We start from the raw sequence: 23907 nt of genomic DNA, 5'->3' as shown, positions 1-23907 counted from the left end.
CTCCCTCGCCAACCTACCTAGAGGCAGGTAATAAAGCAGGAAGGAGATGGATGATGGGGAGGGCGGAGAGCCACGTGGTGCCATAAAGCCCAGCTAGAGAGGACGCATCCTGGGAGTGTCCGGCCTGCAGGAGCCAATACTCAGGAGGTGGATTGTCAGCCTTGTGGGACGAAGCTGGGGCGGCAGGGCCCTGGAGAAGGCCATGCACCGAGGTGTGCCAGGGCCAGGCCTCAGGGGCCTGAAGAGGGCAGAGGGCTCTGCTAAGGACGTGGGGGGCTCTTGCCAGGAGGCCGGGAGAGATTTTGGGGTGCTGAGGGAGAACGGCGCCCCCCGCGGCCTTGGCGAGGCAGAGGAGGTGCCAAGCAGCAGAAAGAGAGCGCGGCCAGTGCGGTCCAAAGCTCGGCGCGTGGCGGCCAACGTGCGGGAGCGCAAGCGCATCCTGGACTACAATGAAGCTTTCAACGCACTGCGCAGGGCGCTGCGGCACGACCTGGGCGGCAAGAGGCTCTCCAAGATCGCCACGCTCCGCAGGGCCATTCACCGCATCGCGGCGCTCTCCCTGGTCCTGCGCGCCAGCCCTTCGTCCCGCTGGGCTTGCGGGCACCTGGAGTGTCATGACCAGGCCGCGCGCGCAGGGGTCGCTGGGGACGCCGGAGACGCGGGCTCCAGCTCACTGCGGTCCGCACCACCGCCCGCCGGATTCTTCGCGCCGCGCTGCGCCTCGTGCTCTCCGCACACCCACGTTGGATGGCCAAGGGTGGTGGCCGAGGGGCAGGGCTTGTCTCAGGCCTCCGCGGGGAGCTGGCGCCGATGTCCAGGGGTTCCTTTTGCTTGGCCGCTAGACCAGCCGCCGGCGGGCCCCATGCTGGGTTACCAGCATCCTTGACCTGGCCACGCAGGTGGAGGGAGGCCGGCATGGGGGAGCCAATGGCAGGATGACTACTGCAGAAAACGTCCCAGACCAAGCAAAACTGAGTGGGCTGAGGCCTGAGGGGGAAAGGAGGTGGCACTGCAAGTGGGAAGAAACTCTGGACCCTGGGGCTGCACATTCCACTCTCCACAATCCCAACCTGGGTGGCAGCTTGGGGAAAGGAGCAGAATCCTGCCGGGCTCGCTCTTACATTTGGACTTGATGAACTCTTCTTGAAAAATGACTTGCATTCCTGTGCCTCTGAGTCCTATTTTCTCTTGCTGCTTTTTAAGAGAATGGGAGATTTTGGACAGGGGTACTTGGATGTGGGAGTGCGGGTGGCAACCTGGTGTGGTCTGATGGCACAGTGTGGGGTCCCCTGCCCCTACCTGTGCTGATGCCCCAAGTCTGTGATCTGGGAAAGGCAATCAGAAGCAGCCAAATAAAAGGACGCTATCATCTCTGTCTACTACCAGGACTCTATTGGGCCCAGTGGCCCAGGGTAGCAGGGGCTTGAGGCCTGGGGGCTCACCCTGGAATGTTGAGTCCCAGTCTGAAGCCCATAGGTGGGTACCTGGGGGCACTGGGTCATGGCAAAACCCCAGGTGTGAGGGGCACTGTGGGAGAGGACATTATTTGGAGAGGGGCCTGGGAAGCTGAAGATGTCGTCAGCTCCACTTCAGGACTTGCTACAGATCCACTATCTTCATGAGCCATGATGAGGGTGGCAATGGAAGCAGAGTCTGGGCTAGTCTCAGGGAAGAAAGCTGAAGGTAGGACCAAGGACTGGGGGTGGGGGTGGTCAGCGAGTCCTGTCTGAACTTCAAACGATAAGATGGAACACCCAGTGAAGAGTGAGCCGGAACAGCCGGGGCCTCTGTGATGAGGGGCAGACTCGGAATCTAGGAAAGAATATGTGGATGAGGTTAAGTGAAGTGGGGCCTCAGGCCAAGGTTGCTGAGGAAGTGGGAAGCACAGCCAGCCCCCCAGAGATGTCTGGAGAGCTGCTCTCATCTAAGACGAGTACTTCTTTGCTAGTGTCTGGCCTCACTCAGGCTGGCCGGGCTGGTGGTGCAGGTGCTGCTTGCTGGGTGAGGACCCAAGTGTGCTATGGGAGGGCCTAGGGCTTTCTGGTGTCCTTGGAGAGCTGGGCTCTTGCCAGCTGGGTGGAAGTTACACAGCTCAGAATGGGGGACTATACAGGAGCTGGAGAGATGCTCTTAGTCTCAGGGAGGAGTGAGGCTTCTCCAGAACAGTCGGGGTGAGGCTCACTACCATAATTAAAGATGTCTTTGCTTTCTGCAGGCCCCGAGACTGTCTGGTACACTCGGCATTCTGTCCCTAGCTCACAGACTCTAATCTCACAGGCTAGATGGCTGTGGCGCAGATCACAGAAATGCTTTGACTTTTCATCATGAGGGTCATGGGGTCCAGCCAGGCATAATATGTGGGACTCTGGCGCCAGACCTGCCCCCGGAGCCTTTCCACTCATGGAGAGGCAGTGCCATGGTCTGAGAGTGCACAGAAAGGAGCCAGACAGGCCCACGATCCAATCTCTGCTCTGCCACCTACTACATATGACCCATGGCATCATCACCTAACCTGTTGAAGCCTCTAGTTCCTCATCTCTGACCCAGATGATTCCACCTCAGGGTAGCTGTGAAGATTAACATTCCTTCATAATGTACAGTTTCTGGCAATTAGAAGGTGTTCCATAAATTGTTACTATTTACGTATTATAATCTCATGATAGATCAGCCTGGACAATACTTCCATCTTGCTTCAGCCTCAGGTTTTTATTCTCTGGAAACATGATAATATGACCAGCAAGTCCTGCTTTCTTGAATTTCATGATAGAAATTGCTGAGGGTTCTTGCCCAGCTGCGCTTTCAGCCCTGGGGTGGCAAGGATGCCAAGGATGCGCCCTGCAGGTGGAAGAGTGAGTGTGCAGCAGATGGGTGGGGTCAGCTGGAGGGATGTGGAAGTGTTTCTCACTTTCTGGCAACCTGACCTGACCTGGGCAAATCTCCTCATGACTTTGAGCCTTGGCGTTTCCATCCATATAATGGGCTTACATAATAACTACTTACATCAGAGGCTGTTGTGCAGACTAAATGGGATAATGCATTTAAAGCACTTAGCGTAGTGCCTGGCCCAGGGAAGCACTCACTGAGTGGAAGCTCTTAAGACATATTCTATTCGCAAAGTTGTTATAAGGAAAGACTGCATGGGAAGGTGTTTTATAAACTAAAGTCCATAGCACATTAGTTATCATTATTTTATCAGGGCTATGTGTTTGAGTGCACACATCTGTATGTTTGTCTGCTGATATGTATTTGCCTAGCATTCAGAGGATTTTTGACATGCACACATTATGCGCATGTTTATATAGATGTGTGGATGTGCGAATATTTATATGTGCATACGTGTATGTATTGACCTAACAGATACCCCTGCCACCCTTTGATGCTTTAGGGGATCCTAGACCAGAAACCTTTAATTACGTGCTTTCAGGTGTTCTGGAACCCTTGCTTGATTTTGTTTATCTGCTTCGCAAGACCATATCCATTCTCCAAGGTGACCGATTTGCTGTGGAGAGAAGATAAATCTGTGATCGTTTAAAAAAAATGGAAATTATCAACTGAGACCAGATAGGTTTATCCAAATACAGAGAAAAATAGTACAAGGATACGTATTAGATGATTATACACTGGGAAGTACTGGAGAGAGAAAACATGTGAAACAGAGCTGCTAAAAGTTGTAGCCAAAAAGATATGAGGGACCGATATACCTAAAGACAGAAATTATTTATCTATGAGGTTAGTACCAATGGCCCACTCAAATAGTGTTCAAGGGAGAGTGTTAGCTTTTAAAGCGCAGAGAGCGATAACAACTACAGCACTGTCAACAGCCGTGCAGCTCACAAAGCGCTCTCATGCTCTTGGTTTTTTGACTTCTCTTGGAAGTCTGTGTCTTCCAGGTCCTTCCCTTGTGTCTTCCAAGTCTGCCTTCCAAGTCCTTCCTTCCAAGTACTTCTCATCACAGGGAACAGTACCTCAGCTCTCTAGCAATGAATGAGACATACCAGCAAAAATAAATAACAGTTATAAGACCCAGTGTTGTCAGGGATGTGGAGAAAAGGGCACATTTACAGATTTCTAGTTGCACTGTGTATCTGTTCCTTTTTTGGTAAAGAACAATTTGGCAAAATCATAATAAAAATATTCCAAGGGAATAATCCAAAAGGAAAACAAATTTGCCAAAAGACAGTCCCAGTGGTACTGTGCATAATAGTGAAAGATTTGAAACAACATAGATGCCCAACCAGAGAGGGCTGGTAAAGCAAGCACTCTTGTATTTTACCGAATGAAAATAAATAATGATGAGTTAACAGAGCAGTTCACAAAATAACCTGTGCTTACTGATTATAACTATAGATAAACGTGTAGGTGCATGAAAAGACCTTGAGAGAATTTGGAGTGATGTAAACAGGGTTAATATCCATTAGGTTCTTCGTCATTGTTTTTAGAAGGTGAAAGATTTGTCTCCTTAGGGCACCCTCCAAAGAGGAGTAGGAAAATGTTTTGAGCAAGGAGGCAAGGACACAGTATCTTGAGTGGATTCCTTTGGAGGGACCCCACTCCACAGATGTGAACCTGGGGTGCGTGGTGTTTGGGAGCTTGATCACACTGAGTTTCCCTCCCACTGTGCATGTGTGCATGCATGCGCAAATGCCAGAAGGTTGCTGTTATTCCTGGAGCAGGGTGAGCTGGGCCCAGAAAGACCACAGTGAAGAGGAATTTGCTTAATTACTCCTGCCCTGTCAGCCCCCTAGGGTTTCTTAATACCCAGTGAGATGCCAAAAATAAAAAGGACTGTGGGGCACAGACATGGGGGCTCTATTACCTCTTCTCCTCGGATTAAGCTCCAACTTACCTACTCTTCTGAGGTTTGCTTCCCTTTCCATCCCACCCTCCAAAGGACCAGTATGCAGGTCCACTTTCCTCTTCGCTGTTTACATCTCAGCATCTTTCATGCTCAGGGTTTGCTGAGGTTGGGGAAGGCAAGCATGGAGTGTGTTGGTGTGGACACACCCTGGGCATTTGCTTGGAGTCTTCATTTTCCTATGGGGCACCTGTCTGGCCTTAACTGTGAGCCTGGCACTGGGCTAGGGAGCTAGGGGTATGCCTGCCCCCTCCAGGACCTCACAGCCCAGTGGGGAAGGGGGACAGAGAGGAGAATGACTTTCTTCAGTTTTCTGTATCTACACCAGGGAGCAGTCAGCGGCAAAAGAGAGCTGGGCGCAGGCTCACAGCTCAGACCCTTGAACTGGAGGAGCTCAGTGCCCTCCCTTCTAAAGGCTTCAGCTGATGCAGCGGCTCTGCAGGAAATGGGCCCAGGGTTCCCAGATCTTCATTTTAGAAGCTTAAAAATCCTAATTAATATGCGAAATGGATTTTAAGAAAACACGTGTTGAATCAATACTGTGCGGGCCAAATCCACTATGATGAATATGGTCTGTGGGTCTCCACTTAAGACTTCAGCTGGGGGTTGCGGGAGTGGGGAGGTGGCACCTGTGGGCTGGAGCAGGCACAGTTGGCTGGGTTGGGCTCAGCAGCGCTGGAGCTCAAAACAGAAGCTCCCTGTGAGCCCAGCCTCTCCCCCTCCTCCTGGTCTCCACTCTACCTCTGGTTATTCCCCTCAGCACCACCAGGCCACTAGATGGCACCATGAGCTCAGCATCTCGCAGGGGTCGAACAAACCTGAGTCCGCAAGCTCTGACCCAGCCCACCCAGCAGCCTCACAGCCATGGCCATCCTCCCTGGGGACTTCCTGGATTTTTTTTCTTTTCTCTTTGAGTTTTCATTAAGTTAAAAAGTCCCCTTTATGCCAGATTCTTTCTGTCTTCTAGTCCAGCGCTGCCACGTTTTAAATTTTCAAGTAGGCACATTAAAAAAGTGAAAAGACACAGGTGACATTAATATTAATAATGTTTTATTTAGGCCAATATATCCAAAATATTATCATTTCAATGTGTAATCAATATACAGAGTATTAGAGATATTATACCCTTTTTATTGTACTAAGTGTTTGAAATTCCATATGTGTGTTATACTCACAGCACATCTTAATTTATACTCATAGCCACATTTCAAGGGTTCAGTAGTCACATTTGGCCAGAGGCTATGGAATTGGGCTGGGCGGCTGTAGGCCCCGTGGGGACTGAGTCCCGTCCCTTGAGGGTTGGCTCCCAGATTATAGCATGGAATTCTGTCCAAGCTGGATGTTGACTTGGAGTCTAGGGGTCTCAGGGACCCAACTTGCCACCCTCTGCAGGAGGTCTCATATTTAAAAAGGCATCAGCACTTTTCTGGAAATTCCTGAGCGTAGGAGCCCAGCTCACAGCCCCCTCCTCCCCTGGCCTGGGGTGCAGAAGAGCTTCCCGAGGACCTAGGTAAAGCATCCTCCTCAATCTCATTGCCCGGGAGGTCTGCGTTTTGCAAATAGCAGTGGATTTTCTTTACTGAGCAAAAATTCTTAATTTAACACAGTCATATTTACAAACCTGAAATTTGTCACAAAGCCATAAAGTATTTTTGAAACTTATTTGCCTCCAGGAGTCCTTTTGGCTCCTCGGGCTCGCCCTCAGGCTCTGGCATGTGGCTCTTCTCTGCTCCCCCACCTCCTGCTATAGGGGGTTCTTCGCTCTCTCTGTCACATTACACTCACTCCCTCCTCCACCTGTCGCTGCCCTCGCGGGAAGCAGCATTTCTGAAGCCAGTTAAATACACAATCCAAAGCCATTTATTTCCACTAAAATGGTTCATTTTGCTTTAAACTAGCCCTTGGACTAGACAGAGACTTATGTCTGGTTTGGACACAGTTTGAGATTAACGTCTCTTTCCATTTCTGGACCTTGGTTTTCTCATCTGTGATATCAAAGGATTTGAACTTTGTCACCTCTGAGGTCTCTTCCATCTCTAACTTCCCACCTCCCATCATGCATGACCCCAGGGTTTTAAACTATTTCCTACACCCTCCCCCAAACAACACACACCCACACCCTGGTGGTTCCAGGTCACTCTTATAAAACAGTGTAAGGAGAGATATTGGGGGTGGGGCGGAAACAAAGGGAGAAGATGTAAAAAAGAACAGAGACGGACAGTAAGAAACAGAGCGAACAGGCAGCCAGAATCCAGGCCCTTCACAGTGGGCATACACCTGCAGAAGCCCCTGTTGGAGGACATTTGACCACTCTTCAGCATCATAGAAAAGCTCTGACGGGCATGAGATGGGGCCAACACCCCCCTGACACCTCTTCTGTGTCCCTTTGTGAGCTGCTCAGAAACCTATTCGGAGGGCCCTGTTGGTGCAGGCAGGATCTTGCAGGGGCCACATCAGTGCTTCTATCTCCCCTACCCTCCAGGAGCCAGGAGCTGGGAACCAGACTCTGGCCTGGATGCCTCTGTGAACTGGAAGTCAGGGTCAGGTGGGATGTGAGTGGTTCAGGACCCAGGGTTTCCCAACAGAAAGGAGATAGCATTAGCCTGCTCCAGTAGAAGAAAAGCATAGGGCTCAGTTTCCCAGGATGGTTGAAGACATACTGCTTGTGACCCACTTTGTCTTTTTCCCTTTCCAGAGCCTCCAGCCTAAAGGGGCAGATCCTGTGGCTGCAATGGAAAGCAGAGGCTGACCCATGTCCCTCTGGGCTGGGCTGGGCTTGGCTGGGCAGAGCAAGGCTGAGCTGGGGCAGAGGCAGAATGCTTCTGGGTTATTGTTCTCTGGGGAAAGGGGAATTGAAAAGAAAAAGCATCTCCGAGGAGGGCAGGGAGGGAGGCTGCGTGGCATAAACACACACACACACACACACACACACACACACACACACACACACACACACACACACACGCCCTGACTTAGCCTAAGCCTCACTAGGGAGAGGAGCATCTTCTTTCAGTTCTTGGAGCTGCTTTCTGTTACTTCCCCGCCCATCTGTGCTGTCAGCAGCAACCAGCAAAGTTGGCCTCAAACTTGAACGCAACTGAAACCTCCAGCTTCCAGGAGCTCCTCGGGGCAGCAGGCAGGATCCAGCCTCTCAACTTGGCTGGCCTGGAGAAGCTGGCCCTTCTGGCTCACAGCTAGCCCTTGTTTCCCTGGTGACACTCTGCCCCTGATCTGTAGGCCCTCAGTCTGGGCTGAAGAATGGTGCGCTGAGGTCCCTCTGGAGCCCCTTGTCACTGCCTAGAGCTGGAGCAGCCCAAGGCCCAAACCGACATGGCCAACCCTGTGCAATCTCAGTTTTCCCCAGCACGGGAGCCAGGTACCGTCTCACCCCTGGACCTGCCGGAGATGGAGATGCTTCTTACCAAAGTGGAGGGCAAGGACGACAAGCCCCTGAAGCTGCCCAAGTCCCTTTCAGGGGCTCTGGATCTGGAGCAGAATGGCCATGGCCTCCCCTTCAAGGTAGTATCTGAGGGGCACCGGGAAGCCTCACTCCCTCGGTCGCCCTCTCAGGCCAGCTCGAGGCGGGCTTCCTCCGTTGCCACTGCCTCCTATGCCCAGGACCAGGAAGCCCCCAAAGACTACCTAATCCTTGCCATCGCCTCCTGCTTCTGCCCTGTCTGGCCTCTCAACCTCATTCCTCTCATCTTTTCCATCATGGTAAGTGCTACTCTTTGTTCTGGAACAGGGGCTGGGCCCAGGGGGTGGCAGGCATGTTCCCTGGCAGGCACCAGACATCCTGCCTAAGGTGTAGAGAAAAGAGAGCTGAGTGCTGGGGGCTTGGGGAGGGACTCCCTTCCTCAGGCCTACTACTCCCTCTTGGAGAGGGGTCCATGGGCCTGGAGAGCTTCTGTTTGCTGATCTCTTTCATCTCTGCTCCTTGGCGTCACAGCTTGACTTTGCAAGCAACTCTGATGAGGAGGGGGCCTTAGGGAGCCCCCTAGAGGTAAATTCTGCATTGCAGAAAGACAGCCAAGTTGGGGGTCTTGGCTTTTGTGGGGTTTGGGGGGCTGTCCTGAGGAGTCATTCTTGAGCCGAGCTATGTATCAGCAGAGGCTGCAGCCGGCATGGTGTCCCAGGGCCTGTTCTCAAGAGGAGAGCCAGTTCCTCACAACTGTCCCCCCTGCCAGCCCTAGGCCACGTGGGTGTTAGAACCTTTGCCAGCTCTGGTTTCCAAGAGCCGGCAGTGGCTTCCCTGCCACGCAATGAGGGCTCTGGTTTCTGGCTCCCCCAAAGCTGCTCCTCAGGGGGACGGTTCTCACTGGGGCCCTCTCAGCCTTGGTGATTGCGCCACGGGTGAAAAATGTGTCAGAGGGCATGGCTGCCCTTGCCAAGGAGGGCATGTAGGCTAGTCTTTGTTTCTCACACACTTGTGCTTCAGGGTGTTGAGTAAATTGTCTTATAGTGTTCCCAAAGCAAGCTTTTTGGATAGAGATATTTACAGAGGAGGCACAGACAATGTCAACAGATGTTGGCAAGTGACTTTTGAAGTCTAGGAAGAAGAGAGGGAAGGAGACTGGGCAGGCAATGACTTTCAGAGTGAGGTTAGGAGCAGGGAGGAGAAAACTGTCAGCCAGTCGGGGCCAGAGGACTGGGTGGGGAGATAGTGCCTGCTTCGCTCTGGAGTGACTCCACTGCTGAGTCATCTATCACTGAGCTTCCTGGAGCTGTGGTCACTCCTGCTGCCCCAGGCCTGTCCTCTGAGAAAGCCCCTATTTCCTCAGACATCTCCGTCCACTTTACTGATGCCCAGTCTGTAGCTGGGGAAGCCCTACCAGGATGTCAGGGGACACTGGCAACGTTCCTGAGTCCAAGGGACTTGGTGTGGGCACAAGAGTCAGGGCTGGGCAGGGCCGAGGTTGGGGCCTTTGAGGAACTTCCTGTGCTACCTGCTGCACTTGGGGGCTGTTGGGGGCGGGCCAGGCCCCAGGGGTGCAGCCAGTGACTCTAGGCAGGCCCAACCTCTTGGTTACAGGGAGAAGCCCCAGGAGGAAAGACAGACTTTGGGGAAGAAAACCACATAAGGGCCCAGGAGAAAACAGTTGCTAGATTCTGTCTCCTGGTGGTGGTGGCAGAGTGCAGACTGGGCAGAAGCTGCTTGTCAAAGGAAACCTGGGCCCAAGACTGTGAGATCACTGAATGTACCCTCTGTGCATTTTTACATCCCTTTCAGGTTCTTAAGTCTGGTCCGATGGTCACTGGGCCTGGGCCAGGGAATAGGGTGCTAATCCAGACGCCATCCCCAATTCCCAGGAGGCTTTAGTCCAGTGGGGAGAAACTTGTAAACAGATCCTTAAAACACATTGCAACAAGTATCCATGCTAGACAAAACCACGAGGAATTGTGTGGCCTCGGGCAAGTCACCTAAACGTCTCTTTCCCTCAGTATTCCCATCTGCAAAATGGGTGTCACCATGACACCTACATTATAGAGCCATATGAAGGTGAAATGAGACGAGCCATATAAAGCGCTTAAGAACGACACCCAGCACATAGCAAGTGTGATTATATGGTGACAGTAATTCTGTGGCAGCTGAGTGTCTCCCTGGTGAGGGATGGCAGCCATCACAAGTTTGTTGTGTGTGTGTTTTTTTTTAAAGAACGTTGAGATATAGTTCACATATCATACAATTCACCTATCTAAAGTGCATGATTCAATGATTTTTAGTATATTCATGGGTAAGTGCAATCATAACCACATTCAATTTTAGAACATTTTCCTCACCTCCAAAAGAAACTCCATTCCTATTTTCTATCACCACCCGCTACCTCTCCCCTGATCCCTGCCAGCCCTAAGCAACCACTAATTTTTCTGTCTCTATGGAGTTGCCTCTTCTGGACATTTCATATAAATGAAATCGTGCAATATGCGCTCCTTTGTTACTGGCTTATTTCACTTGGCATCGTGTTCTCAAGCCTCACCCGTGCTGTGGCATATACATTGTGGGGTTTGGAGCCACAGAGAGGTGTGGTCAGATTTCCATTTTGGTGGATTAATCTTGTACAGAGTGAGAGAAGGGACCAAAAGATCCCCTCTGAGCCTGGAATCGGGGAGAGGGGACGTTTGCAGGAGTACAAACGAGAGATGAAGAGGCCATAGCAAAAGGCGGAGAGGGTTTCTGGAAACCTTCTAAAAGCTGGTAACAGACCATTCATTCATTCAGCTGCCCATTCACTTGAATGGCAAGTTACTTGTTGGGTAGTGGTAGAAGATGATTAGACTCCCCACCCCCATGAACGAATGTGCCTTTTCATGAACCAGGCACCATGCTAGGCCTTTGGGAAGTAGAGGGATAAGATGTGGTCCGTTTGGCCTGAGAAGGATGAGAGTGTGGTGGTGGAGGGAGGCGAGTGGGAACTTCCTCTAGGAATTTAAGTTTTAGTGGCTCTGAGGAGCTCCTAAAAAATGTTTAAGCAGAGGTGTGACGTGGTCAGTTCATATTTTAAAACCAACAGCCAACTGCATTGTGGGAAAGGAACTAGAGCAGGCAGGGCTGGGGGCAAAGAGACCCTGTAGGAGGCTCTTGAGATAGTCCAGACAGGATGTGAAGGCCTGAACTAAGCAGTGAGCTTAGAAAGGAGGGCGCTGATGAGGGACTTGTTCAGGGGGTAGGTGCAGCACTTGTTGTAGACTCCTGGCTATCCAACTCAAAAAGAATGGCGCTATCTTAGAAACCTCTGGGGACCACAGCATTTAAGGGGTGGGCAGAGGGAAGTGGACAGAAAAGAGTTTGAAAAGAAGATTCTAGGAGGTGGGAGGAAAACTGGAAAAGAAGGAGAGACCCCCAGGGAGGATCGCGTTTGAAGGAAGGCGTGGTCAAATGCAGCAGAGAGATTAGGTTGAATGGGAGTGTCCACTGGCCATTTACAGACCCTTGGTGACCCTGGTGATGGCGAGGCTAAGGCAAAAAGGAAAGAGGTGATTGATGAGATGAAGTCCCTGAAGAATGGAGAAATGACATGCAGAAGTATGACCCCCTTCCCAGGAGCCTGGAGGAGAATACAAGAGGACAGAGCAGATAGAATTACTCAGAGGAAAGGGATTTGATTCATGCTGTATTATAGGCTCCATGCCACCAGGGATGTGGAAGGCAAGCTCATTTGCTGAGAAATAAGGGCCTGGTGGCAGAGGGGAGGAGAGGCAACTAGGGACTGACAGGTCAATGGCCCAAGGGCTCTGCTGAGGCTGGAGACCATAGATTTGAGTTATTTTCAGCCTGCATGGTACTGTGGTTCTTCTCCAGCTGTAAGTACAGAGTCACAGGTGTGACACTGGGCCCATCCAAAGCTGGAGGATGGCAGAGTAACTATGAGGGCAGGACCAGATGGCACAGAAGTCGATGGCTGGGGTGGCTGAGATGATGCATCGAAGGATCAGTCTGGATTGGGAGGGAGTGAGGCTGGAAAGACGGAAATAGACTTCGAGGAGAGGGAGGGGTCACAGGTTGGGGCTCAGAGAAGTCGAATGGCGGGTGCTGTGAGAGGGAGGGGGCAAGAAAAAGATTGCGAGGTTAAGATTTCAGAGGGGGAGCCAGGGCAAGAGTAGAAAATAGTTGTGGAAATAAATTTCTAAAGGGAACTGTTAGGAGCCAGGAAGAAGGGACTGGAGAGAGCCCAGTGATGAGGGCTGTCACTAACACTCACCGTGTGCCTGCTAACTGTCAGGCGCAGCTCCAAACCCTTTCTTTACATATACCATCTCACTATAACCCTATGAAGTCTAAGTATTGTTATTATTCTTGATTTACGGATGAGAAAACTGAAGCACAGAGATGTGAAATAACCTGCTAGCAATTGGGAGCCTGGGACGGGATGCCTGGAGCCCGAGCTCATATTCCTGTCCATTACACTAGCCTGCCTCCTGGGAGTCAGGGGGAGCCCAGGTGAGGAGCATTATTGGGTGTACTCAACATAGTCCTCCCTCTTCTGGGAGGTAGTCTAGTTCCTAAGACACATCCCCAGGGAGGGAAGGGGTCAGTTATTCATCTAGGGCTGAAACACTCGGTCCCTCCCAAACGGAAGCGAGGGTGGAGGAGGGACAGAAAGTGTGGAAAGAGAGTATATCTGTTGTGCTGATATCTCCAGGTCCTCAGGTCAGACTTCAGAACTCCTCGTCTGAAGCGTCCCTCAATGGTTACCAGGTGAAGGGTCAAGCCCTTGACCTCAGGGTGGATGGAGGCCCACAGCTCTGACAGCCTCTCTAGAGCTTATTGTTTGCAAAGCCTGCTCTAGTATGAGGCAGACAAACTGGCTAATTGTTCCCACTTAACAGTTGAGGTAACTGAGACGTGCAGAAGAGTACCTTGCCCACAGTCACATAACTGGTAAAAGGCACACTAGCTGGATGCTGAATCCAGTGTTCTCTCCATGGCCCCACCCCGCGTCTACCTCTGGGGACGAGGATGACATGTCCCTCTCAAGAAAGCCAAACCTTTCAGGCATTTGTACAGGGAAGGAAGAATTCTACTTCCTTCCCTCTTTTTCTCCCACCCTCCCACTCTTCCCGCCCCCACCTAACTCCATCAGTGGAAGACTAATGGACCAGCAGCATCCTTCCGACTTTGGCTTTGACAGGGGCCCACTGTGACCAGGGCTGGTGGATCAGGGACTCTACCTGAGGAGCTGATCAGGCCTAGCCCCGCTCAGAACTGCAGACTCCTAGGGTGGCCAGGGCAAGGCTGGCTTCATCCATTTTACTCCTGGGTCAGGCTGAGAAATGGCCATACCCCTCAATGCCAGCAAGGTCTCCTGTCCGTGAGGGGAGCTGGACCCAGGCAATGGGCCTTCAGTCAACAATAGTGAGAAAACAAGCATCAGTTAGACCTGAGAGAGTGTCCCAGCTTTCTCCCTTATAAGCCATGTGACCATGTCCAAATCACTCAGCCTCTGTCCTTAGCCTCAGCTTCCTCATCTATGAAATAGGTATAATAAAAATATCTACCTCGTAGGGTTGTTGGGAAGATTAAATGAGCTAATACATGTGAAAGCATCCAGCACAGAGCCTGGCTAGTGAATGCTTAGTTAATGAGTGGTTGCTGTTATTAACACTAGATGAGATTTTGCAATGTCAGAGGAAAAGGAAAATCCCCAGTGGATGGGCAATTCTGACTTTGACCAATTTGGGGGTAATGGAGTCTCACACCTCGTTACACCACCTGGAGGAGGTGGGCAGCCTTATCTTCGGTTTTGGTGGAAGCTTCTAAGAAGTCGGTCCCTTCTTTAGGCATTTTTGATAACCTAGTTATTTAACTGATCTGTCACAGGCTCACTTTCATTCATTTATGTATTCATCCATTCACTCAACAAGAATGCTGAGCCCCAGCCAGGGCTGACTTTCAGCTGATCAGCTGGCTTAAAATATTGACAGACTTCGAATCTATTGGTAAATGGCTGCTATCTCAAGCACCTAAGCATTTCCAGTCCCTCCCATTCACCTCTGCAGCTGCCCTGACTCCTCCCCTGGACCACCCCACCACTCCTCCCCACTCTCCAGCAAATGAAGGGTTAACCTGTAGTCCGAAATAATTGTTGCAGAGAGAGGGCTGTGAAGGGGCATGGAGAAGCGCATCCTTTTGCTTTACCTGAGGGGAAGCGCTTGATCTCCATGGGAGGACTAATAGATGATCAGCCCTGACACATCTTGCCACTTCTCAGACCTTCTGGGGCTTAGCCTGAGCCTCGTGGGTGGAGGAAGGAAGCCCTTTCCTGAGAAATTCTGTTGCCACCTTCCTCTGGCTGGTTTCAGCCTCTGGCAGCTCTCCCCAGCACCCTCCCCACCTCCTACCCCTCTCGGACTTTTTTCAGTGTCTTTCTTCCCTGACATATTAACTTGAATTCATTTTCTCCCTCACCATTCCCATAGACATTGCAATCACAAATGATCTATTAATTCACAGTCATTACAACCATTACTGCAATGATTATTATTGTGCCTTCAAGTTAAGCCATTTTGTACAAGGAAAAGTGAAGCCACTAAGTGGGGACGAGAGAGCAGCTGATAATTCACTTATAAAAAGAAATGAAGGGGCTTCTTCCCCTGGACTCCAGGGATGGACCTTTCATTAGGTAACTAATGGGGTTCTTCAGAAATGAGTGCCAGTTAGCAGGGAGATACTTCTGTATCTAAAAGCAGGGCTCTACTGTTAGAGGCAGCGTTTTCCTTCTCTTTTATGGATCAGAAAACTAAGACTTATAGAAAAGTTGTGAGGTTTACATTAGATAGTGTATATAATGAGTCTGACACAACAAAGCGGCCACAATCAGATCTGCCCTGTTCCATTTGGCCATTTCCAGTGCACCTCCTTCAGTCAGGTCTGTTGGACTCAAAGGAGCATGCATGACTGAGGTGCGGGTGCTTACTTCTCTGTGGATAAAGAAGAGGTACTAGGCTTGGTGCGACTGAAAAAACTCTCTCTTGCCTCCTCTCCCCACCTCTCCTATCCAAGCAACCACATGTACACTCCTCTCCATGGTACTGAATCATCACTACATGCACAACTCTTTTTCTGGAAAATGGATGGCAGGACTCATCTCAAACTTCATGCTTCTCCCTCTGTGTGCCGTGCTTACTTCTGAGAATGAGTCCCTTGGTCATGGTTCAAGGTAGCCCCAGAATTTCTAAAGCTGAATTTCCTGGCAATCTTTGAAGGCTTCTTGTATGTTGCCCCCTCCCTCTCTCAATGTTGCCTTGGTGTTGAAAAAAAAAAAAAAGTCCTGAGTTCAGCGACCTTGGCAGGAAGTGGCATAGGTTAGTGGGTGGGGCCAAAGCCCAGATACCAGTTATCTTTCCTGTGGGACCCATTGCCCTTATTTCTTTAACAAATCTATTAACTTTGAGCATTCCACTGGCTAAGCTCAGTGGTTAGAAAATAGACTCTCCTCTTTTTCTTTTTCTCTCCTCTTTTATTCTTTACTTTATTTACTGAATTCCTACTAGTGTCTGTCCTTATGTTCCATAAGAGGAATACCAAGATTGAGGATGCATGGTCCCTGCCTTCGAGGTGCTTCCAGTCTAAAGAGAGAGTCTGACACAGCCACAAGAAATAATAACACAAAGTGATAAGGGAGAAAAAGAGAGAAGTGTAAGATGCTATGGGAGCCCCATAGAGGGGCCGATTAATTGTTTGTTAGAGCCAAGGAAAGTTTTACTGGAGGTGAGTCTTGAAGGAGGAGGAGGAGTTGTTGAGATGGCAATATAATAAGGAGGAAAGGCATTCCAGCAGAGACAACAGTACATACAAAAGCACCGAGGCATAAAAATGTATCTGTTTTATAGGGAGTCATGTGACCAGGCTTATATTTCAAAGACCTCTCACCTTGGCTGTTAGGAAGAGGTTGGATGTGGGCAAGGCTGGAGCAGAGAGACAAGTGAGGAGGAGGCCAATGAAATCTCCAGATGGAATGCATCGAAGAAGTGAGCTAGAGCTAGGGCAGTGGAGTTGAAGCTGGAGACGTAGAGACAGACATGAAGGACATTAGAAACGTCAGGAATTCTTACCTGGTTGTACTTGAGGTGGGGAGAGACAGAGAGGAAGTCCAGGAGGGGAGATGCTACGATGCTTTCCCAGAAATCGAAGCTGTAAGAAACAGCTATGCAATGAGGCTTTACTATTCACGGTGCACCCTGCCAGAGTGAGGAGACTTGCTGAGGATGGGCAGCAAAGATGAGAGTAGAGGAAGTATCAGGCTCCACAGAGGAGACGGATACCAGGAGGAGCCTCCCACATGCTCCCATTCCACTGCCATCACAACCAGACTGGGTACAGGGGAGAGCAGGAGGAAGACAGAAAGAGGAAAAGGAGTAGTCGTGGCTTCTACACATGGTGAACATGAAAATAACATCCTAACCGGGACATTTCTGAAAGTGAAAGGGATGATCTTAGTAATTTCACCAAGATCTGCCTCATAGGCTTTTCGCCTAGAACGGATTCTCCCTTCTCTGCTGGGGTTGATATGTTATTATCCATTTTCTTTCTCAGACTCAATGGAGGAAAAGGAATCTCCTGATAACAGCAACAAAAATATTATATTACTATATTTATTGAGTAATTACTACTGCCAGGCATCATGCTAATCCCCCTTACTTGTATTATCTCATTTAATCCTCGCAACAATGCAATGAGGTAAGTAACTTTTTTATCTGATGAGGAAATTGAACCTTAGGAAAGGTAAGCCACTCATTCATGGTCACGTAGTTGGCAAAGGATGGGGCTAGGACAGGCATCCAGAAGGTCTGGCTCCAGAACCTGTGCTTGTATCCAGACTGCCCTTCTGAGGGGCTGGAGGCTATACTTATTCCCGGTTGGGTCCCTGCCATGTCCCAAGGCACTGGTGAGTCTCAGGATGGGCCGTTGCCTGAGCCCCACCCCATGCCTCCTCCTCAAGCCAGACCCATCTTCTCTTTCATCTCTCACCGGATGACGTTGGTCCATTGTCCCTGAGAACCCCGAGGTCCAGAAGCATAAACATACAGCTTCCTGCCCAGACCCACCTACAGAATTGTCCAGGTGTGAGTGCACCTGTATGCACATTCATCATCTCCAAGGACAGGAGTTCATAGTTCATCCCTGTGCTCACATTTATACCTCAGCCTTTCTCTGCTGCTCTGGGACATTGGGGCATCAATTACTCCTTGGTCTTCTCACCGTCTCCCTCTTCACTGAGTTTTTTCTTTTCCTGTGTTGAAGAAATCCTCTATTTGTCTCACCAAGTTGTATGCTCCCCAATGCCTATAGGACAAAATCCAGGTAGTTTTGTGAGAGTCAGGGTCCTTCTTGATCTGGCCTTTCTTCACTTCTCCCGTTGCTTCTCACACCACCTCCCTGCATGGTGCCCTATGCTTCAACTCCAGCTCCTCCTCTGTAAAATGGCCTAATAACAATCTTAACTCATAGGACTGTTAGGATGAAATGCTCTAATGGATGGCAAGCACTTAACATAGTTCCTGACACAGGCAAATGTTCAAATAATGTTAGGGATTATTATTATTTCAACGGTGGTGGAAGAATCTTGGTGGGTTCCATAAGTGGGTGGCATTGAAACCAGCCATTGAAAGATAGAGAGGAGGTGAACATGTGGCATTGCAGGGGACCAGGAGTGCGGGCAGGGGAAATAGTGAAGGTATGAGGAAATTAGTGCTCTACCTTGAGAGGATCAAACTGGCAGGGCCCAGAGGCTGTAGAAGAGAATACTAGAGGATATAATCAGGAAATGCAAAGGTAACCTGAATTTGGACTTTGTTCTGGTGACAGTGGGGGCCATGGGAAGGTGCTAGGAGGGAGTGATTACCTCAGCCGCCATAATCTTGCTGAACTTTTGCATCAGGTCCTGATTCCCCACCTCCTCTCTGCTCTCACACTACAACCAGAGGGGTCTTTTGGAAACCATTCTCCTGTCCCAGCCTTACATTTTCACTGAGATAAGAACCAGCCTCCTTTCTGTGTGAGCAGAGCCCGCCTGGCCTGGCCCCACCCATCTCCTCTTCCTCACTCTCTCAGCTCCATCCGCACTGGCCTTCCTCCAGTCTCCCCTGCTTGCTTCAGTCAACAACGACATAATGAACATCTACATATTCGCCATGCAGGGCCTCCCTCAGGGCCTTTGCACATGTTGTTCTCTTTGCCTGGAACTATCTCCTTCCTTCCTTCCTTCCTTCCTTCCTTCCTTCCTTCCTTCCTTCTCCCTCCTCCCTCCTCCTCCCCCACTCCCTCCTCCTCCCTCCCTCCCTCCTCCTCCCTCCCTCCTCCACTCCTTTCTTTCTTTCTTCTCTGCTCTTTCTTTCTTTCTTTCTTTCTTTCTTTCTTCCTTCCTTCCTTCCCTTCCCTTCCCTTCCTTCCTTCAGCCCTTCCTTCCTTCCTTCCTTCCTTCCTTCCTTCCTTCCTTCCTTTCTCTCTTTCTCTTTCTCTCTCTTTCTCTCTCTCTCTCTCTCTATCTCGCGTGCGCGCGCACGCGTGCACGCTCTCTCTCTTTCTTTTTTTAAAACCTATTTAATTCTTACTCATCCTTCACATCTCAATCCAAATGTCCTTCCTCCAGAAAGTCTTCTCAATTATCTCCCTTTTATAAGTTCTCATGATACTGCGTACCGCTCCCTTGTAACACGACCCATAGTTGCAATTTTACCTCTATTTGTGTGATCGCAATGGAAGCCATCCTCTTCATCTAAGCTCTGTGAGCACAGGAACCGGGACTCTTGCACACTGCTGTATCCCAGGGCCCTAGTGCAGTGCCTGGCATGAATACCTGTGGAGTGAAATGGTGGTGGAGAGAACAGAATAGAGAAGAACAGAGCTTCAGGAGGCTGTTATTATGGCTCGAGTGAGAAGTGGCTCCTGGCGTTATTAGGGCAGGTGCAAGGGAGGAGAGTTGCAATGGAATTGACTAGGAAGGGAAATTGATTAGTAGGGTGGGATGAGGGAGGGGTTGGGACTGAGCCCATGGGAGGAATCCAGGCTGTGGCCAGTAACTGGTGCTTGGACAAGCAGAAGGAGGAGCCCAAGGCTAGGAGCAGATCTGGAAAGTAGGAAGCTACGGTTTGGGGCAAAGCAAGTTTGATGTCACGGCTGTGGCAGGAGGGTGGTGTTGGCCTGGAATGAGCTTGGAACAGGGAACTATGGGGTAGGGATGGGGGTTTGGTTAGAATTCAGAGAGGTGAAGGGGACAGACCCTAGGGAGAGGGGCACCCACATGAAGAAAACAGAGAGGGGAAGGGTCGCTTTTCTGAACTTCGGCTTCTTCAAAAGTGGGCAATACTGTCAATCTCTTAGGATGATTATGAGGCTAAATGAGATAATTTAGGTACAGTCCTTAGCAAGTAGCCTGGCACAAAGTAAAGGCTCAGTGAATCATCATCATCATCATCATCAAGATACTTGACTGTATTTCTATGATGAACTCAGGAGCCTCGAATAATCAGAAAATAAATAACCAAATAAGTGGCCTGAGGCTTTGACAGCAGTCATAGCTTTCGTGGACTCCTGGCTGTGCCTATTCTCAAAGTCCAAGAAACATCCAGGAGTTCCAGAGCTGGAGGAATCAGGTCGTAGACCAGCCTGGTCAGCTGGTAGGCGCCTGCACTGTCATAGGCAGGAAGGTCCTCCCCGGAGATGCCTGGGACATGCTTCCTACTGAACCATCCCGGGAACTCTGAGGAGCCTCTCTGTCAGACTGTCCATCCCCACCCTCAGCCACTCAATTAACCAAATTAAATGGGGCTAGGAAAAAACCAAGCACACTGAGAAGGAGTGAAATATATCAAATGGGGCCCCTGTGAAGCCATGTATGGCTCCTCCCAGTCCCAGCATTCCTGGTTCAAACCCAAGACAGCTGCCTTTCTCGTGTGATCTGTGAAGTGGGCTTGGTTGAACAAAGACGTGGCTCCTGGGTAGAAAGGGAGGACCTGTGATTTTTTTCTTTTGTGGCAACGGGGCTTTCACAGAGGAAAGAAGGCAGGCCTGTCCGGCCATTGAAAAAGCCACAGGGGCTGCCTCAGGATCTCGGTACAGCTGCAGCAGTGAGCCTTGGCTGGGGGTCTGGAGGAGCCTGGCTTATCTGCTTGCACCAGCTCAACATGGCCTGTACCTGGTCCACCTTCTCAGGCTCTCGGTCTCCACCGTACTACCCTGTGGTTCTGTAGTTCTGCATTGCTTGGTTCTGCTTCCAGCTGTCCCCAGCCAGCAAGGGGCAGGCTTGGTTAGGGGTCTCCACAAGAGGTCTGGACCCCTTGAGTCCTAGCCAATTCTCCAGGAGGAGCTGGCTTCCACATCTTAGGCACAGCTGCTGGACTGCAGGCTGCAGCGGGGACCAGGTGTGGTCTGGAAGCTTGGGTGAGGGGACCCCACAGGGCTGCCAAGGACAGCCATCCTGAGGTCTCTGCCACCCTCTCTCTGTAGTCTCGAAGTAGCGTGCAACAGGGAGACGTGGACGGAGCCCGGAGGCTGGGCCGCCTGGCCCGGCTGCTCAGCATCGTCTTTATCATCATGGGGATCATCATCATCATCGTGGCCACGACTGTCAACTTCACAGGTGAGGCCCAGCCATATGCCAGCTTGCTTGGTATGAGGGAAGCTAAGGGGGTAGCTTGGCCTCCTGGGGCAGGGGCAGTGGAGTGGGGAGAAGGTAAGGGCCCATGGGGGCCAGAGCTCATCCTCTTACTCCAGAAAAGCAACCCAGTTCCCAGCTGAATGGGACTGGCTTTCTGAATTGTCTTATGGACCAAGAGGAAAGTGGGGAAGAGGATGGGCCTAGGAGTCAGAAGCACCAACGGCCCTGGGTCCTGGGCCGGTGTCTGGTTGAGCCTCACAAGTTTTATGTCTAAAGTACTAGGAAGAAGCCTCTAACGCAGAGGCTTTTGTGAGTGTAACACAAGATAATGGATGTGACTGTTTATAGACTGTGGGCTTGCCACACAAGCGTCCCTGCTGAGATGGCAGTGACATGCCCCAAGTAAACAATGCATGTGGTGGAAGTCAGGAAGTAACACCTCTGTGAGCACCCAGAGGTGGCCCAGGGAAGTTATCCAGGCAGGGAATCGTTTTTCAGGGTGACTCCCAGCTGTTCACAAAGTCCATGCGGCTTCTGGACTATACGGGTCAGCATCGTCCATCTCCGTCCCTTCACACTCTTGCATTGGGAAGCCCCCAGGGATCTCTGTCCCTTGCAGTGATCGACCTAAGCTTTTCCCCTAAAGAACTTGCTACTCCAAATGTGCTCCACGGACAGCGGCAGTGGCTGCTGAGCCCAGGAACGTGTCAGAAATGCACGATCTCGGGCCCCAACCCAGACCCACTGAATCAGAGTCTGCATTTTAACTAAGATTCCCAGCCCATGTATTAAAGTTTGGGAGGCACTGGTCTAGAGTACGAAGTACTCAACTTGGGACCAAAAGCCTAGGATTTAGCCGTGGGGTCCTGGGCAACCTTGACCACTGAGGAGAGGGAAGAGTTCAGGTTTCTAATCAACCTGCCTGGGTTCAAAACACACATCCTCCACTTTTTATCTGTCTGGACTGAGGCACATTCCATGATCTCTCTGACTCTGGTAGACAGGCAGGTACGTGAGCGGCAGGAACCTGTTCTCCCTGGCATTAGCCCCAGTATCATTATGGTGCCTCAGTCTCCTTCGTCCTGCTGCTGCTTGTCATTTTAGCCACGACTCTTTCAATGGCAAGTGACAACTACTGAGTTCAAATGGCAAAGGAAATTGTTTAGCTTTTACTGAGAAATCCAAACATAGATCGTTCTGTGTTCAGAGGTCACACGCTCAGCTCGGAACAAGTCACGCAGACTGCAGTCCTCTCCTTGGCAGGAGTTCAGTTCCACCAAGAGCCCCAAAGCAAATGATCCCTGTTGTCATTTCCCACTAGGAAATCCTCAAAACCCCCAACTCCTCCAAACGGGGACCTGAAGACTCCATGTTCTGAGCTCTGCTCTGACATACTGTTCTTTTCTTTACAGTTCAGAAGAAATAAAAGTAAGCAGGATGCTGCTGGCAGAGGCAGGCTCTGGCCAGCTGGAATGCTCCCAACCCACACACCCCACATACAGCAGAGGACAGGACAGTGACTGCCAAGGGCCCACCTGTCCCTGAGCTCCAAAAGCACAAACTCGGAGGGAACCCCCCGTGTCACTCCACTATCAGCCTACATCAGATGAGTAAAAAAACGAGAGGAAGAAAGGAAGGAAACTGCATTTACTGTGAAACCAGAGAACGACACGGTTTAATCTCATGGACACAGCCCAGCATTTTGACTCCAGTGTTCTGACTTGTTTCTCATCCCCACAGTTTCCTGGCATTTACCGAGTAGCATATCTTGCCAGAAAGAGAAGAAACTAGATCCTCAAAGAGCCAGACTATGGTGGGAGAGAAGCAGCACATTCCCTGCATGACCACGAGCAAAGACATATGGGACTTTCTTTGTATTTTTCTTGAGGAGAGATAAAAAAGACTGTTTGCATGCCTTGTGCCACATGCTTGCTGCAACCCCAGCCGATGCCCTGACCTCAGAGGCTGAGCAGCCACTCAGCACGTGTCCTAGAACTTCCAGCACGCAGATGTGCAGCTGCCCTGGAAAGAGGTGACAGCCACATTTCAATCCTCCGTTGCAGGGTAGAGGGGCTGATAAGAATGTTGGTGAAGGAATGGGGACAGTACGACCCGTGAACCTCTCCCAAACTTGTTGGCCTCAGGAGCATCTCTGCCGAGAGCTATGGTCCCAGCAAGCCTCCCAGGATGACCCAGTCCACCTGTTGTTCCCTGCATGTGCTGTAGCCTGGGGCACCAACTGAGAACCCCTGGGTCATGACCCCACAACCTCCCTGCATCAGCCGGTGTGGAGGAGCCTGGGCCTGAGCTCTTTCCTGCCATGGCCCCCCACAGTCTGGGGTGCAAACCTGTGGCTTCATGCAGAGTGGCTCAGGTGGGGTGTGGGCTCCTGGCTTTCAGCTCAGCTGCATTGAACGCTCTCTGCTTCACCCTGTGCTCCTGGCCATCCACACAGAAGAGGCTTCCCCTGGAGGAGGCTTTGGATTTGCCCTGGGAGGGCCCTCCCGTGGGCTCCTAGGTAGTGTCTGTGCTGCCTGTAGGGGAGTAGGCCAGAGAGTTTTTATGAATATTTGTTGTTTCTCAGCCTAGAGAATTCCAAGACAGGAAAGAGCCTGGCTGAAGGATCCAGTCTGCAGGAGAATTGGGGGCCCTGGGTTTGGGAATACACTCACTTGCCTGGGGGCAGGGAGCTGGACAGTATGACCTTTGTCTTAGGACCTAATGAGATACCTGAAAGGATCGAGCAGGGCTCCTGGGCCTACTACCTGGCTGGTGGCCCCAGCTTCTCCCCAGACATCTCTCTGGTACAGGCCTAGCCCACAGGGGCCTCTCCTGCACACGACCTTCCCCACTGGTTTTGGTTTCCAGAATCTCGGAGTAGGATGCTCCAGGCTTTCTTGCCCTGGGAGGCTCTACTTAGCAGCCAGGGTTACTGTGCCCCACGGGAGGGCAGGC

The 23907-nt window shown here is 50.8% G+C and overlaps 2 protein-coding genes across 2 annotated transcripts; both read left to right on the top strand.

Moving 5' to 3' along the window:
• Positions 1-202: 202 nt before the first annotated feature.
• BHLHA9 (basic helix-loop-helix family member a9) lies at positions 203-891 on the top strand. The gene has a single exon (XM_039886526.1). It carries the CDS (start codon positions 203-205, stop codon positions 884-886), a length of 684 nt encoding a protein of 227 aa, XP_039742460.1. The 3' UTR covers positions 887-891.
• A 6966-nt stretch (positions 892-7857) lies between these two features.
• TRARG1 (trafficking regulator of GLUT4 (SLC2A4) 1) lies at positions 7858-23390 on the top strand. Its single transcript, XM_039886216.1, has 3 exons — positions 7858-8572; positions 20802-20934; positions 22365-23390. The coding sequence occupies exons 1-3, from the start codon at positions 8186-8188 to the stop codon at positions 22376-22378; spliced, it is 534 nt and encodes a 177-aa protein (XP_039742150.1). The 5' UTR covers positions 7858-8185; the 3' UTR covers positions 22379-23390.
• The last annotated feature ends 517 nt before the right edge of the window (positions 23391-23907 follow it).

This window comes from Pteropus medius, unplaced genomic scaffold, assembly GCF_902729225.1.
Source record: "Pteropus medius unplaced genomic scaffold, Ma_sr-lr_union100, whole genome shotgun sequence".
Lineage (NCBI taxonomy): Eukaryota > Metazoa > Chordata > Mammalia > Chiroptera > Pteropodidae > Pteropus > Pteropus medius.
Note: the sequence above shows the minus strand (reverse complement) of the source record. Positions and strands in the feature narration are given on the sequence as shown.

Bases quoted from the DNA above. Each gene is read 5' to 3' on its own strand.
- BHLHA9 (XM_039886526.1), top strand. From the start codon at position 203: ATGCACCGAGGTGTGCCAGGGCCAGGCCTCAGGGGCCTGAAGAGGGCA.
- TRARG1 (XM_039886216.1), top strand. From the start codon at position 8,186: ATGGCCAACCCTGTGCAATCTCAGTTTTCCCCAGCACGGGAGCCAGGT. The intron at 8,573-20,801 runs GTAAGTGCTACT...CTCTCTCTGTAG, and splicing joins CTCTCATCTTTTCCATCATG to TCTCGAAGTAGCGTGCAACA.